The 12,026-nt window shown below is 53.2% G+C and overlaps 6 protein-coding genes across 6 annotated transcripts; 5 read left to right on the top strand and 1 right to left on the bottom strand.

Annotated features, from left to right (window-relative positions):
* Positions 1-1,124: 1,124 nt before the first annotated feature.
* Positions 1,125-1,832, bottom strand: N0V89_008213 (uncharacterized protein; the record flags this gene model as incomplete). The annotated part of the gene is made up of 1 exon (XM_056216971.1): positions 1,125-1,832. The coding sequence occupies one exon, from the start codon at positions 1,830-1,832 to the stop codon at positions 1,125-1,127; it is 708 nt and encodes a 235-aa protein (XP_056068527.1).
* Positions 1,833-2,887: 1,055 nt separating this feature from the next.
* Positions 2,888-3,553, top strand: N0V89_008212 (uncharacterized protein; the record flags this gene model as incomplete). The annotated part of the gene is made up of 1 exon (XM_056216970.1): positions 2,888-3,553. One exon carries the CDS (start codon positions 2,888-2,890, stop codon positions 3,551-3,553), a length of 666 nt encoding a protein of 221 aa, XP_056068526.1.
* A 786-nt stretch (positions 3,554-4,339) lies between these two features.
* On the top strand, positions 4,340-5,944 carry N0V89_008211 (uncharacterized protein; the record flags this gene model as incomplete). Its single annotated transcript, XM_056216969.1, has 2 exons — positions 4,340-4,361; positions 4,413-5,944. The coding sequence occupies 2 exons, from the start codon at positions 4,340-4,342 to the stop codon at positions 5,942-5,944; spliced, it is 1,554 nt and encodes a 517-aa protein (XP_056068525.1).
* A 612-nt stretch (positions 5,945-6,556) lies between these two features.
* N0V89_008210 (uncharacterized protein) lies at positions 6,557-7,283 on the top strand (the record flags this gene model as incomplete). Its single annotated transcript, XM_056216968.1, has 2 exons — positions 6,557-7,012; positions 7,065-7,283. 2 exons carry the CDS (start codon positions 6,557-6,559, stop codon positions 7,281-7,283), a joined length of 675 nt encoding a protein of 224 aa, XP_056068524.1.
* A 796-nt stretch (positions 7,284-8,079) lies between these two features.
* N0V89_008209 (uncharacterized protein) lies at positions 8,080-9,569 on the top strand (the record flags this gene model as incomplete). The annotated part of the gene is made up of 2 exons (XM_056216967.1): positions 8,080-8,212; positions 8,266-9,569. The coding sequence occupies 2 exons, from the start codon at positions 8,080-8,082 to the stop codon at positions 9,567-9,569; spliced, it is 1,437 nt and encodes a 478-aa protein (XP_056068523.1).
* Positions 9,570-10,644: 1,075 nt separating this feature from the next.
* On the top strand, positions 10,645-11,063 carry N0V89_008208 (uncharacterized protein; the record flags this gene model as incomplete). Its single annotated transcript, XM_056216966.1, has 2 exons — positions 10,645-10,905; positions 10,962-11,063. 2 exons carry the CDS (start codon positions 10,645-10,647, stop codon positions 11,061-11,063), a joined length of 363 nt encoding a protein of 120 aa, XP_056068522.1.
* Between the last annotated feature and the right edge of the window lie 963 nt (positions 11,064-12,026).

The raw sequence follows: 12,026 nt of genomic DNA, 5'->3' as shown, positions 1-12,026 counted from the left end.
AGGAAACGACCGGCTCCCGAGGATTCACAACGCTATGATACCAGCGTTCCTGCTTCATTCTATGCTTATGGTGACGGTTCCGTGAGCACCAACGCCATCCCATCCTACGGAGGAAACAGCTTGCTTGCGCCGCCTTTTCAGACTCAACAGAGTTCACGTCAGATGTACGCTGTAATAGTGCCATAGCTCAATCCTGCCACGGCTCTGGTCGGCCTCTAAGAGCTGGACACGAATCTCGTGAGCGGCCGCGCCGTAATAGCCAGCAAGCAGGACACGATACATGCCATGACCAGAAATACTGCGACGAACCTACTCACTACAATGACAAGCGTCGTCGGATGGACCAATAGAGCCTTTTGGTTCTCAAATCGCACAGCTACACCACCTTCGACGCTTCGAACAGTTTCGTACGCACAGCTAAGTTGATAGGCTTGGGTTGCGATACTGTATTGTTGATATAAGAGATACGAAGCACGTGGCTATGGCGATAAGAACCTACGACTTGCTTTCTCGACAGTATAGACGGCATAGCCCACTCGACTACGTTGAGCGGTCATACTGGAGTACAACAATCATCATTCATGACTATACATTTCCATGGCTGGCATTGGGAGGGGTATGATTGACTTGATGAGTTCCCTACATTGGGCGGCAGTATGAGATTTTGCAGATGCGGATGCTGTGGCCTATAGAGGATGGCATGTCTTCCACTTGGCATGCGATATTGCGTTTTTTTTTTCTCCTTTCTGTTCAAAATTAGAGATGGACTCTCACTTGTCTTTCAGGAAGTTTTCAAGCTACAACTGGTCCCCTTGAATCAAGCATCAGCTGCAAACTGTACCTGAAAATTTTAAAGCAACAACTCCAGCACTGAAACGTTCAATTTAGGGCCCGAACTAGCTCTTTCCCGCAATACTCTCACTGTGTGCAAACAAATTGACCCATCGCGAAACCCATCGTGCCCTTCGGCCAAAGTACGACTTATTGGTTTCAGTTCTGGTTGCAAAAGCACATCGCTGCTTTTCGACGCAGAATCGTATCCATGAATCACAGCGGTATCAATTCACTCGCGAAAGGAAAAGACAGGCCAAAATTCTTAAAGCCTCCACCCCTGTACACCCAATCTACCAACATGCCGTGGTCCCCAGCGGACTCTCCACCCTCTCTGTTTCCGCTTCCCTCCTCGTTCCCTTCCTAGTTATCGCATTGACCCAGCTCCATCTCTCCAAGCTCTCCCTCTCTCTCTTTCCCAACGGCATACTCGCCAAGCTAGTGATCGGATCCGGCGGCCACCGAGCCTCCACCTCCAGCTTCCTCTTCCCCTCGCTCTCGCTCTCACAGTCCGTTTCCACGAAGTCGCTTTCTGTACTGGCCATTCTTTGCTTCTTGAACGCAGGCTGGGTGAACGGACTGGGTATCTTATTGGCTTTGCGTTTGAGGGCTTTGTCAACCGTATACTGAGGACTCGTAGGTCCATACCTATGCGTGTGACCACCCTTTTTGTGTCCCTGCGGGATGATACTTGACGGCGATGCCGGCCCGCTTGACGCATTTGAGAATGGGACATCCAGACCAGTTCGATATCCTAGATACACAAGCTCAGCATCGACTTCCGGACGTAGCGCTGCGTACTTGCTCCGTAAATGTGTCATACGGGTGTACGCATCGCGATGCTCGAGTTCTGTGGTGAATAGTCCATAGGAAAGGCCATAAAGAAGGGATTCCACCCGGCGAGAGATGGCGATAAGGGTTTTCATCTTGTGGGAAAGGGAGTCGGGGAGGGGTATGTATGGTTTGGTTGTTGTGTTGACCGTTGGTATGAGGGCTAACATGGAGGGTGCTGTTGACGGGGCTACTGGACGGGGTGCTATGAAAGATGGTGTGGCGTTGTTGTGGCGAGGGGCCTTTCGCTGGGGTTTGTGAGGTGGCATGGCGATCGAAGCTTTTTTTTCCCCACTTTTTGTCGGGGTCTATGATGTGTTTATGTGTGTATGTGTATGCTTATGTTTGCGGATGGATTCAATAGAGATGGAGTGCTAAGAATGAGAACGGTGGTAAGTCAGTGAGGAAGCTATGTCTTATTGGTGGTGGAGACGCGCAAGTACCATGTACTCACAACCTTTGTCTAGCTGTCTCAGTCAAAGAGACAGTAGAATGTTAGTCTATGTTAAATATAGCAACATCGCCGTTCACGACCATTGTTCAGATTCCGGACATAACCTTTGAATAATACAAAGCCACCTGGGACTATCGAGAACACAACCCCATTGTATGACATTGTGCGGTATATATGGAAGCATCTATGAAAAACATCATAAAAAGAGGTCGATGAGTCCTCCGATCCTACTCTCCAGCAGACCAACATTAGCCAACACCGACCGACTACGGGACAACTCAAGGCGTTCCAGATATTGCTGCTGCGCGGCATATCAACAAGATTCAACGCTTTCGATCAGCCACCTCCGTCCCTCCAGTTAGTCGGTTCATAGGGTTGCTCCCTCCTTTCCATTTATTGCTAACATCAGTCATGGCTAGGCAGGTCCCTCACCGAACTTCGCGCTCACGGGCCAAGGATAGGCACGACGACACCCGGGTCGGCCGTCAGCATGACCCCTATAGAGTAGCCAAACCAGCACATAGATGTACCGGTGGTGTTGGCCGTTGGACTCCGGAAGATGACTCTGACAGGGTATCTTCCCGACGATATTCAATCGGCTCTTCTCGCCGTCGCTCCTCTTCGGGTGGCTTTCTTGGCCGTCGCCGTTCTTCTAATTACTCATCCTCCCTTCGCTCTTCTTCAGACAACTCATCTTCCGATCATTCACCAGGTGAGTCTTTCCCATATCGCATTCGGCGCTCGGGGTGGGAAGATGAGATGGAAAGATATATGGAGGCAGTGAAGCACGACATTGGTGGCCAGCGGGAGCTCGATCCCATGATCAACGACCCCAGGGTGAAGTTCGATCGACAGAAGCGGAGGCATCACCATTACAGTGAGTGGGTTGCTAACCAATTCGACGTCTCCTTGAAGCATGTGCGTAGTCTCTTACGCCACATGTATGACCGCTACGACACTGTCACGTGCTACAGCGTGCATCTGATCAAGGAAGGGGATATTATCTACTACATGGATCCCTTCATCATTGGCTTTGATCAGGAAGTCGAAGGGGAAGCGTCGGATTTCTTAGGTGGTTTCCGCTTTCACGCTGGGGTGAAGGTGAAGGGGCGGTTCGGCATTGTAACGCGTAAGATCGGACAAACATTGAAGGTGGTACCCATTAACACTTTCAACGGGACCGGACTTGCGAGCAAGCCTCGATCGGTACGGGAAGAATACGTCGAGCTCCGTGACGCGGGGCATTGCTACTTGCACAACGAGTCTCCCCACGAACCACTCGAGGTGGACAGTGCATTCTGCGAAATGAAGCGAGAGGCCGCCGTGCACCTGATAAGTAGCATAGTGACGCTAAGCTCACAGATTCTTATTGCGGGATCAATTACGCCAGAGTCCTTGGAACAGCTGCACGAGCTGGTCTACCAGATAGAGGGTTGAAGCATTGACAGGATGGTAAAGACAGTAAGGGCGGAAGGGTGGTGAGTCGCGCGGGTTGCGACAGATAGATTGATAACTAGTGATGCTCTTCAGCGGTAATGAGTTTCCTTTGTTTGGACGACAATATGATCAAGATGATTAGTTACCTCAAAAGGATTTTCTTGCGAAGGGAGTGATGCTAGTGAGGACGCGTAATGTACGGACAGACTTGTAAGATTCCGCAGCAAATGTCAAGCCATAACATGGTCCCTAAATCGTAGAACCAAAGAACGGTGGATCTGAAACGACGTAGAGCAATGTGCAGAGCCGGCGCGGCAGGCTGCTCCCAGGTGGGCTGTGTGGCTCCCCGATGGATCGTGAGACGCGCGTAGCCGCGTTATGTGGTAGCCAGCTTCCGGCGAGCCACGGGACCATGTTGGAAACGTACATTGCAATCGCTTGCCAAATGCTTGGAGAGAGAGCGGAGGTTGAATAAGACGACTATGCGTGAAAGAGCATATGAATGGCTGGGAGCGATGAACGGGTGTTCCAAGAATAGCGTCTCGCCTGTGAAGCGAAATGGACAAGGGCGATGCGTTGCCCTTGCCGTTTCGTCATTGGCGGGGGCCGTGCGCCAAAGCAATCGCACAGCCGCAACCCAGCGCCTCGAAACGCGTATGCCCCAAGGAAGACAATCCTCTGTCTCTCTTGGAGCTTCTTGATACTTTTCACACTCACTACGCCAGGCACGCATCCTACACCCTCGTCCCTCTCGCTCTGCGCCAGTTCTAGGCAGAATATGACGCCATGCTAGACGAAGCTCTGCCCAGTATGCAGCCCAGCCTAGCGACCGTTGATATGCGCTAACATACGCCGGCAGCTTTCTTTCTGAAGCCCTCGGCGGACAAGGTCAAGCATCACGAATCCTTTTACTACACGCAACATGGCTCTGAGCCGGAAGCCTCATATTCCCTCACGAGTGTCGACCCCGCCTCCAACGATGCGAAGAATACCTACGCGGTAGCCCTGTTCGATTCACACAACCCCGACATATTGTACGGCGAAGTTCTCTCCAAGCCGGGATGGACACAGCCATCGTTATCGCAGGAAGAGATACGCAAGAATGGCGGAGTCCCGCCGCCGCCGCAGCCCATCTTCCCCACCGAGTTCGCCATCCAGCTCTACAACCCGGACCAGCAGATCATCGTGAAGCAGCAGACCACCAAATGGAGCTCAACCATATCGTATGAGTTCAGCATGCCTCAGACCTCATTCAGGACGCCTAGTTCCTCGAATCTCGACCGAACCATGAGCGACCCGGGTGCCGACGCCACCACTCCGCACATAAACTTCGTTTGGAGGAAAGAAGGCCGGCTGGGCAAGGACATGACATGCTATCTTACCGGCAAGTCGACGGACGTAGTGGGCAAAAAAGCAAAGAAGAGCAAAGAGCCAGACATTGCCGTTGCTCTGTTCTCCGGGCTGAAGGAGATAACAATCATGGAACCAAACCTCTATCGAGTGGAGATGGAGGACTATAAAGGTTTGGAAGTGGTCATATTACTCGGAGGTGCCGTGATACGGGACCTCTTCTTCAGTAACGCTCGGGAGTCGTACCACATTCTAGACCCGAACACACGCAAGAACAGCGGCGGCATTAGGACACGAAAAGGCTCGTCGCCGCTTGAACCATCGACCGTCATGCAGCCCGTCATGACTCCTCAGCCTCCACCACAACCTCAAAGACCCGTGCAGCGGCCGATTCAGAATACCAACACTCATCCTGCGACTGGGTCATACATCCAGCCATCCCGCAACGCCGCCAAACGCACATCGCTCCCTCCACTGGAAACTGGGAACCGGCCGGGCCCGCGGCTAGATCCTCGACGGCAGTGGGAGTTAGATGCTGAGACAGCGCGCCTGCGAGAGCAGGTAGAAGCCGAAGCAAGAGAGCAACGGCGACAAGCTGACAGCAAGCGAAGACAATTGGAACAAGAGGAGGAACGAAAAACACGGCAGTTCCTCGAAGACGAAGACAGGCGTCGAAAACAAGACGAGAAGGAGCGCAGACGGCGACAGGGTGAAATAGATCGGGAAACTGAACGCCTGCGGAGACAGTTCGGAGATCAGAGCAATCTTCTGTCCCCTTCACAACACCCGCAAAGACACTCTGTGCCCCTTGCGCAAGGCCCATTCCATCGTCCTGTACCTGCATCGCAACCGCAGCGCCCGGGTCCAGGTCCATACTTGCAGCCTCCAGGAGCGCAGGCCTCACAAAGTGCGTACTTCAGTAACGGCCTGCCAAAGCCCAACGGGCAGCAGAGGATGAGAAAGAAGAGCTTCTGGGGCCTGCGAAGCTCGAGCGAATCGAATGCGAATACCCTCAGGAAAAAGCAGAGTAGTATGTTCTAGTACGATACCCACCTGCATTAGCGTTTACGAGCAATGTTTGGAACTAGGGCTACACGAGACGGCGGTAGGCGCATAGACGTCTGGTAAACAACCTACCGTCTCCCACAATTATGCTACAACATGACTTTACGATTTCACCGTGCCATCCCCTCCCATTCATTTTGTTGTTGAAATTCTCTGCTCGTTGCGTCCGTCCCATCTTTGCTACCCCCTCCAAATGCAGCTTAGCCGCCAAGCAAAGTGAGCAAGTTTGAGCATCTTGCTGAAGCTCACGAAGATGCGGCTGCAGGGCCACTGGCTAGGGGCCGAGCTATAGCTAGCGCCACAACGATTGCCCAGCAATGTTTGTGCGATGTCTATTGGTGTTTGAAACGTCCAGAACGCTCACTCGCGGCTCAATTCCCATGAACAGGACTCAGCGGAGCACAGTCGAGCTTCGGAAAGAACGAGGGTACTCGGCAGTAGCGTTGTTCCCTAGATGCAGTAGGCAAGAGCGACGCGATGGGATGGGAGTATAAAGAGGAGCTGCAGCCTCGCTCAGGTGCTTGCCTTGAGGACAATTCTTGGCCTCAATCCCGCTCAAGGAACCCATCCCAGTTGACCACGGCCACAATGCTCGCCTCTACTCTCCTCCCGCTCGCGTCCTTGGCTGCCCTCACATGTGCACACTTTCATGTGCTCTACCCTGAATGGCGGGGTGACTCGCTCGAGCTCGAGACTGCATCGCAATGGATCTGGCCCTGTGCGAATATCTCCGAGACGACAAATGGCACGCGAACGAAGTGGCCCACGACTGGCGGCTCTATAATGATCAACGGTAGCCACGAGTTTGCTTTCACATACGTCAACCTCGGACTTGGCGAGAACGTCACCAACTTCAACATGTCCCTCGTGGACAATTTCAACCAGACTGGTGCAGGTGCGCTGTGTCTCAAGGACGCTGTGAAGAGCGCACTCGAGGAGGGTCTCAAGGCCGGGAACATTACGGGTGGGACAGACGGTTTGGATGGACAGAAGGCGAGTCTGCAGGTCATCCAGATTGCGCACTCGGGGAGCAGTCTGTACAACGTGAGTCTACTCTCGACAAATCAAGGGAATAGGATGCTGACCATGTCAACAGTGCATGGACATTACATTCAGCAAGGACGCAAAGCTCCTCGACGACGAAGAGTGCAAAAACGGAACTGGGGTAGGAGGTACACGCATTGGAGCTTCAGAAGCGCAAGAAGCTGCTCAGCCTTCGGGCTCCGGGACGACGCAAGCTGGTGCCGCCACTTCAGCCAAGCCGTTGATGGGCAGCGGAGTGCTCGCCATGGTTGTTGCGATTGCGTTGTTATAAGCAATTGAGTAGGTGGGATGTATTTGTCGCCTGATTCGTCATGGCCTTTACATGGCGTGCGATTAGTCAGATTCGAGCACTGTGTTGGCCCTGCGCATGTAGATATAGAGACAGGCTACCCTCTACTGCAAGTCCAACCTACACACGTCCGCACACCTCGCTGCGGCTCCTCGCTACGTCAACACGCCCTTGTGATGCACGGCAACTCGACTCCCGCCAAGGCCATGTTCCGTGGACGATTTCGTTCGTTTTGCCGGTCCGGGAAGGCCGTCGCTCGACCGCACAGCGTGATGCACACGACGGCGGCGGCATCGTACAGTCGCAACTCGCCTAAGAGAAACACGCCTCTTATCGCACGCCCAAGAATCGCCTTCGGTCCTTAAATGACAAGACACCGGATCGGCACCGGAAACGGCAGGCCATCAAGATGGCGCGGTGCTGGGCGGCAGGAGTACGTCCGCTGGTATATTGCGGACAAGACGCTGGCCAGGAACAGCGCGCGAGAGTAGCAGGTGGACGGCCATTCACGTAGAGCCGCCGAGTGCCTGCCCAGAACAGACGATCCGCTAGATGTTTTGGAGAAGGTGCGAGGCCGCCTAACGACGTGGCACGCCATGCCATTGGTTGAGATAACCCCACAGTCGCTCACATTGTACCTGGAGTGTCACGCCCTGTAAGGAGAAACCACCACCCGATAGGACAATACACCTCACGATGCGAGCATATAGAGAGAGGCCATGCCCGCCGTCACGGCCTGTGCTATCCACTCGCATCCTTCCGACCGTCTCACGCAGCTATGAAGTACTCCCTCGTCGCGTCGCTCATTGCCTCGAGCACCGTTGTGCTCGGTGAACTGGTGCCGGTGCACTTCAAGGCCCCCAGTCCTGCGCACTTCCGCGACGTCGTCCGCAACGACACGTACGACTTTGGTGAGCACTGGCAGTCGGTGGGATACCCGGCCTACCTACTCACACTTGCACAGGCTGCAGACCGGTTGCGCAACCAACCGAGGATGGCCACTTCCGCCTGGCTGCGTGGTTGAGCGAGCCCCAGATTGTGGAGCTGGAGAAGTTCTACGAGCGGGACACCGACATCTCCATCAAGCGAAACTTGGTCAAGAGAGCCGCGACCGCGCCAATTGGAACCGGCGACCGCTTCTCGTCTGGTACCGTTGCCCCCAAAGGTCTCGGAACACAGGCTTCGGGCACCACCATCGCGAGCATCATGAATATCAACGAGATCACATCGGCCCTCAATGCGCTCAAGAGTGTCTATGGTGCCAACCTACTCACCCTGTCCAGCAAGACTTTCGAAGGTCGCACCCAAGTCGTGGGCTACGTCGGCGCTGGCACGGATAAGTCGGCCTACCATCTCTACCTCAGTGCTGGTATTCACGCACGTGAGCGCGGTGGGCCCGATAACCTCATCTACTGGATCGCGGATCTGCTAGCTGCCAGCAAGGCTGGTACCGGCCTCACGTACGGCAGCAAGACGTACACCAATGCCCAGGTCAAGAGCGTTCTTGCCGCCGGTATCGTCTTCTTCCCTCTCGTCAACCCTGACGGTGTCGCCTATGACCAGGCCAACAGTAACCTGTGGAGAAAGAACCGCAACACCAAGTCCGGCAGCAGCGGCGCCTCTGTAGGTGTCGACCTCAACAGGAACTTCGACTTCCTGTGGAACTTCAAGAAGTATTTCGCATCCAGCGAGTCTCCAGCATCCACCTCCCCGTCTTCCGAAACCTTCTACGGCACTGCAGCTGCCTCGGAGCCTGAGACCAAGAACCACGTCTCCGTCTACTCCAACTTCCCCAAGATCCGCTGGTTCATGGACATCCACTCTGCAGTTGGTGACTTGCTCTACAGCTGGGGCGATGACGAGGACCAGACTACCACCACCACCATGAATTTCCAGAACAGCGCATACGACGGCAAGCGTGGCCCCGTCGGAGACAGCGCCTACAAGGAGTACATCCCCTCCACAGATCTGACCAATATCAGGAACGTGGCTACCAAGACCGTCGCAGCCATGAAGGCGGTTGGTGGACGATCATACTCTAGCCAGCAGGCTGTCGGCCTGTACGCTACTTCCGGTGCTACGGATGACTATGCTTTCAGCAGGTACTGGTCCGTGTCCGGTGCGAACAAGGTCTACGGTTACACGCTCGAGTTTGCGCCGAGCGGTAACTTCTACCCCACGCTCTCGGAATTCAACACGAACATCTTGGACACCAATGCCGGTTTCATGGACTGGGCTTTGGCTGCTATCTCTGTGGGTCTTGAATAGTTTTGTATGGTAGTGATGAAGTAACGAGAATACAATGCCTAATCCGTGTACACCTGCCATTGTGCAAAGTCGAAAATATCACTACGGTGTCAAGCGCAAGAGCGACGGCTCACAGATGAACCAACTTCAGCCATCGAATTCTACAGACCCTGAAGACTGGGTCGTGGACGACGAAGAGCTTGAGGCTTGGAAGGAGTCATGATTTGTTCAGAATGCGTTCAAAAAGAGTGCGAGGTATCACGAGAGGTACATGATGCATTCGGACGAGGAGACTTATCTGGATGGTCCGTTGCCTTCTGGCTTCGAGGATAGTGACGTTGACTCGGATGAGAACGATGATTACGAGATCGATATGTACTAACCCCCAGAACCGTGGCCTGGTGCCTTCGATGATCGTTATTACGTGTATACTGACGACGGTGCGTCTACTGTCGCTAATAATCGTGTTGGAAACTGGATTATACTAGTGCATATGTTGGTTGTTACTTGGTTAACCTCAGGTGCTGAACAAAGGGCAGTCGCAGAATGTCGGAAGTCTTCTAGCAATTATCACCAAAAGCGTCTGCGCCACCCCCAATCGTTGCGAGCAAAATTTTCCAGATCCAATCTCTGCGTCCATTATCCAAGATCGAACAATCAGAAACGATGCTTACAGCTCAATGCTTCCTTCTCCAAAAGCAGTCCATTAACGGATAAGCAATTGCGGCTAGAGTGTAACACGGAGATGCTTATCAGCATGAGCTTTCTCTATACAGGTTCCCGTTTGGGTGCGCCAAGCTGATTATGTAGATCCTACCACTCGACGGGATGAATAAAGAGGCTTGTTTCACTGCTGCGGCTCCGCGATGACACGCTGCTCGTTCATGAACGAAGGGACGGTCCGGACGCAGGTCCGATACGAGTGGATCGGGCGAACCCAATTATAGTTCTATAGAAAGATTGTAGTGTGCAGATAAACCCTATAAGACTTTGAGTCTCCAGTCTCCCAAACATCCACGCCAGCCACCACTTGCTACACGCATGCTCATTCTAACTTATTTGATTCCTATTCGACGCTGCAAAACCCAATTTCAGCATGCGCTTCATACTCCTCCCTGTGGTCGCTCTCGCAACTACCGCTCTCGCCAACACAAACCTCACCTTCACCAAACGCACCGGCGAAACCTTCAACTTCGAGCTCGGCCCCGTCTCCGGCTGGTTTGACGTCTCTTCCGCCGAGCTGTACATCGACATCGCGACCGTCGCTGTCACGACCGACTCGTCGGAGGTCGCAGCGTGCTATGTTAGCAGCAACTCGCTCAGCCAAAGCAAGTGGGTGCTGTCTGATCCGTTTGGGGTAATTGCACTTGGGGAAGATTCTGAAGTGGGAAAGAAGAAGCTAATGTGAGGTAGGGTTCGACGGAATTTGGCGGCGCGGATGTGAAGTTTGTTAGTTGTCAGGAGGACTGGGAGTTGCCGGAGTGGATTGGGAAGGATGCTGTTACTATTGATTAGGGTGCGGTGGTGCTGGTTTCGAGAGCGGGGGAGGGGCGGCGTGGCTTTTATGATGGAGAGAAAACGTGGTGTATCGGGGTGTTTTCATTCGGAGTCGTTTGTATGAGCATTTTCGTATCCACAAATTCCGTCGCACATCCTTATAGGGTGTTGAATATGTACGATGGTAAAGGCAACACGACCAAGAGCCTCTCGTCAACGACTTAGCTCTTGAAAAGGGAACTCTCCTTTTGCCGGGGTTGCATCGCAGAATCATCGGTGCTCCTACACCGTTGGGCCTTCTCCACCACAGTTATATGCCCTCTTCCATGCCTGTCGTTTCGCCGCTAGCGGAAGCTGAACCAACATGTCAGCGTAGTTGTTGGCCAACGTCGACAGTTCAGACTCCCCTAGCCTTCTTGGTAAGCTTGTCCAAGATCTGCTCGAGCTCTTTCTGTTTCTGGGAAAGATTTTCCAGCCTCTTCAATGTAATTTTAGGCCTGGCCTCCTCTTCATTGAGGCGTTGCTGTAGTACAGATTTCTCAGAGTCGGCCTGAGTGAGCCGGTTCATAGCAGCGTGTTGAACCGCATTGACTGAGGACAAATTTTCCCTATCGTGAGGTATCTCCCTAGCGCCGCCTTGCAATACGTGATGGTAATAAAGCGCTAAAGGCCTCATAGACGTGGAACTGGGTTGCGAGAAGCTCCTAATCTCCTTCATCTACTCCCTCACCCAGACTTAGACCGCGGGTTAAAGGCCTAACCAAGTCAACAAGAATGTTTGAAAATAACATATTTGCAACGAAGCGCAAAGAAAGCACATGTTATCACAATGTATGTGCGTAGTTTGCCAACATTTATGTGTATCTCAGACGCGAACGGCGAGATCGTACGACTGTACCACGACTAACAAGAGTTCGCGACAAGAGCAATTTTGGTATGCTCACTTGCGACATTGAGTGCATTTTGTTTGACGGAAGTTTC

This window comes from Didymosphaeria variabile (assembly GCF_027946475.1).
Source record: "Didymosphaeria variabile strain IMI 356815 chromosome Unknown scaffold_6, whole genome shotgun sequence".
Classification (NCBI taxonomy): domain Eukaryota; kingdom Fungi; phylum Ascomycota; class Dothideomycetes; order Pleosporales; family Didymosphaeriaceae; genus Didymosphaeria; species Didymosphaeria variabile.
The sequence above is the reverse complement of the archived record's forward strand: the minus strand, read 5'-3'. Positions and strand labels throughout refer to the sequence as shown.